Consider the following 3,427-nt stretch of genomic DNA (forward strand, 5'->3'; position numbering starts at 1 on the left):
TATAAGCCACTGTACCTGGCCAAGTGCCCAGCTAATTTTTAATGTTTCTTTGTTTGTTTGAGATGGAGTCTCACTCTTGTTGTCTAGGCTGGAGTGCAATGGCGTGATCTCAGGTCACTTCAGCCTCCGCCTCCTGAACTCAAGCGATTCTCCCGTCTCAGCCTCTTGAGTAGCTGGGATTACAGGCATGCACCACCTCACCCGGCTAATTTTTATATATTTTTTAGTATAGATGGGGTTTCACCGTGTTGGTCATGCTGGTCTCAAACTCCTGACCTCGTGATTCACCCGCCTCGGCCTCCCAAAGTGCTGGGATTACAGGTGTGAGCCACTACGACTGGCTGTAAACAAGATTTTTATCAGGGAAAAATTATCTAAACTCACTCAGGATAGTGATGGATTGAGCTTAATTCTCTATATCTACTATAGCCATAGTCAAAAGTCACGAAATACATTCAAAATGTTAAGGCATAGTAAGATACTGACACTCCCTATGAATCATCATTATGTTTACTAGAGCTTAAAAGGTAAGTCTACTTTATTGTATTCTTTCTTTTTTGAGATAGAGTCTTGCTCTGTCACCTACTGCTGGAGTGCAGTGGCACGATCTCAGCTAAACCCCATCTCTTCTAAAAATACAAAAATTGGTCAGGCACGGTGGCAGGAGCCTATAGTTCCAGCTACTACGGAGTCTGAGGCAGGAGAATCGCTTGAACCTGGGAGGCAGAGGTTGCAGTGAGCTGAGATCCCACCAGTACACTCTAGCCTGGGCGATACAGTGAGACTCCATCTCAAAAAAAAAAAAAAAAACTCCTTTTTAAATCTTCTCTTTTTCCAATACCTTCATAATACATTATATTGTAGTAGGTGCTAGACTCAGCTTGATAATTTCCCCTCCACGGGGGTTCAGAGAATTTATGGTCGTTGCCTTGCCTGATGTCCTCTGACTCTAGCTACACTGTCTTTTGGTAGACACATAAGGAGCCTCTGTGAATAGTGCAGATAAATAAGATGAGGCAACCGGGGCAACAAAGCAAGACCCCTATCTCTACAAAAAATAAAAAAGTCAACATTTGAACTCTGAAGTAAATCATGCTTTCATGGTTATGCTGAAGAATCATAACTGTGCAAGAGTGGGATTGGAACTGGAATTTTTATTTATTTAATCAAAGTTCCAGGACACATGTGCAGAACATGCAGGTTTGTTACATGGATATACGTGTGCCACGGTGATTTGCTGCACCTATTGACTCATCCTCTAGGTTCCCTCCCCTCACCCCTTCACCCCGCAACAGGCCCCAGTGTGTGTTGTTCCCCTCCGTGTGTCCATGTGTTCTCATTGTTTAACTCCCATTTATGAGTGACAATATGCAGTGCTTGCTTTTCTGTTCCTGTGTTGGTTTGGTGAGGATGATGGCATCCAGCTCCATCTATGTAGGCCTGGAATTTTAAATTGAGTATGTGCCGAAATGATAATGTGCTGCGTATATTGGGTTAAATAAAATATGTTATGAAAATTAAAAAAAAAAAAAAAGAACAAAAGAAAAATCAGCCAGGTGCAGTGGCATGTGCCTATATTCCCAGCTATTCAGGAGGCTAAAATGGGAAGATCTTTTGAGACCAGGAATTCGAGGTTGCAGTGAGCTATGATCGCACCACTGCCTTCCAGCCTGGGTCACAGAGTAAGACTCTGTCTCAACAAAAATAACAATAAAATAAAATGAGGGAGCCATGTAACCTACCCTCAAGGAGCTCAAGGTGGAGAAGAGAAGCAGATATAAGGAAACATGTAACTGTTGGTAATAAGTACTAAAACGACAAATACAGCATGCAATATAGTATATTATACAGATGAAAACTAAGCCAGCTCTGATTGATGTTAAATGTTCCATTGTGCTAAGCAACCATAAAGTTGTAATTTCCCCACCCTTGAAACTTCCCAAAATACTTCAGAATACCCAAATCTCTAGCCACTTACCCTTGTTGCACAGGCTGTAACTGCAAGATCACTTGGGTTTTAGTGTCTTCAGGATTCTCCCCTTCATTTCCTTCAGTGGGTACCACAACCACATCCCCCACTGGGACACTCACTTCTGCATTAGCCATCTTTCACATGAAGTCAGATAGCTGGGACTGCTGTCAGGAATGAGAAGCACCAATAACTTAATCCGGTTTGAAAAGAGTTAATAGGCTGGGCGTGGTGGCTCACACCAGTAATCCCAGCACTTTGGGAGGCAGGTAGATTGCCTGAGGCTGGGAGTTCAAGACCAGCCTGACCAACATGGAGAAACCTGTCTCCACTAAAAATACAAAATTAACTGGGTGTGGTGGCGCGTATCTGTAATCCCATCTACTCGGGAAGCTGAGGCAAGAGAATCGCTTGAACCCAGGAGGCAGAGGTTGCAGTAAGCTGAGATTATGCCATTGCACTCCAGCCTGGGCAATAAGAGCGAAATTCCCTCTCAAAAAACAGAAATGAAGAAAGGAAGAAAGGGGAGGAGAGGGGAGGGGAGGGGAGGGGAGGGGAAGGGAGGGGAGAGGAAAAAGAAAAGAAGTCAACCATATGAAAGGAATGCCAAGATAATGCCTAGAGCACCCTAGAGATCATGGGTCTCTAGAAAGAATGGGAAATATGAGATGGGCTATCATAGGCTCTGATCCTTCCAGAAACGACTCAACAGTCACTTGCTAGTATAGGTTTTCTTAGTATGTGTGACTCATTCCATGGTGTTCTGCAGCAAGCTCTTAATAGCTCCTGAGAACCAATTGTGCATACATATCTCTTCCAACTTTTGAGTTTAGTGACACTAAGTTGACAGCTTGAAATCAGCAATGCTGGGTGTAAACAGACCCAAAATTGACAAGCACTACAAATTAGAGTATTTTGTTTTTCTAGAGAGCTGGTTTGCAGCACATTACCAGTTCACACCAAACAGTAAGCTCTTGAAAATTAGAAATCACATCTACTTTCTGTGCAAACAGCCATTTTGCCTCAAGTTCTCTGTCCTTTAAAATACTTAGTATCTGTGGAGGGAGTAAGTGAACTGAGATGCATGGGAAGGGGAAGATGACTTACATCATGTAGTTGCTTAATAAATGCTGAATTCACTTGTATGACCTCTAGGACTTTTTTTTTTTGAGACAGGGTCTCACTCTGTCGCCCAGACTGGAGTGCAGTGGCACGATCTCGGCTCACTGCAACGTCTGCCTCCCAGGCTCAAGTGATTCTCCTGTCTTGCCCTCCCCAAGTAGCTTGGATTATAGGTGTGCGCCACTACCACTCAGCTAATTTTCGTATTTTTAGTATAGACAGGGTTTCACCATGTTGGCCAGGCTGGTCTTGAACTCCCGACCTCAAATGATCCACCTGTCTCGGCCTCCCAAAGTGCCGGATTCCAGGTGTGAGCCACCGCACCTGGCCCCTCTA

General features: G+C 43.9%; 1 protein-coding gene across 1 annotated transcript in view; it reads right to left on the reverse strand.

Moving 5' to 3' along the window:
* Window positions 1-2,137, reverse strand: part of GMEB1 (glucocorticoid modulatory element binding protein 1) — a 35,922-nt gene extending 33,785 nt beyond the window's left edge. Inside the window, exon 1 of the mRNA XM_011955665.1 lies at window positions 1,979-2,137. Within this exon, the coding sequence (XP_011811055.1) occupies window positions 1,979-2,106 (128 nt within the window). The 5' untranslated portion in view covers window positions 2,107-2,137. The remainder of the gene's footprint in view (window positions 1-1,978) is intronic.
* Window positions 2,138-3,427: the final 1,290 nt, after the last annotated feature.

This window comes from Colobus angolensis, unplaced genomic scaffold (assembly GCF_000951035.1).
Source record: "Colobus angolensis palliatus isolate OR3802 unplaced genomic scaffold, Cang.pa_1.0 Scaffold4, whole genome shotgun sequence".
In the NCBI taxonomy this organism is placed as follows: Eukaryota; Metazoa; Chordata; class Mammalia; order Primates; family Cercopithecidae; genus Colobus; species Colobus angolensis.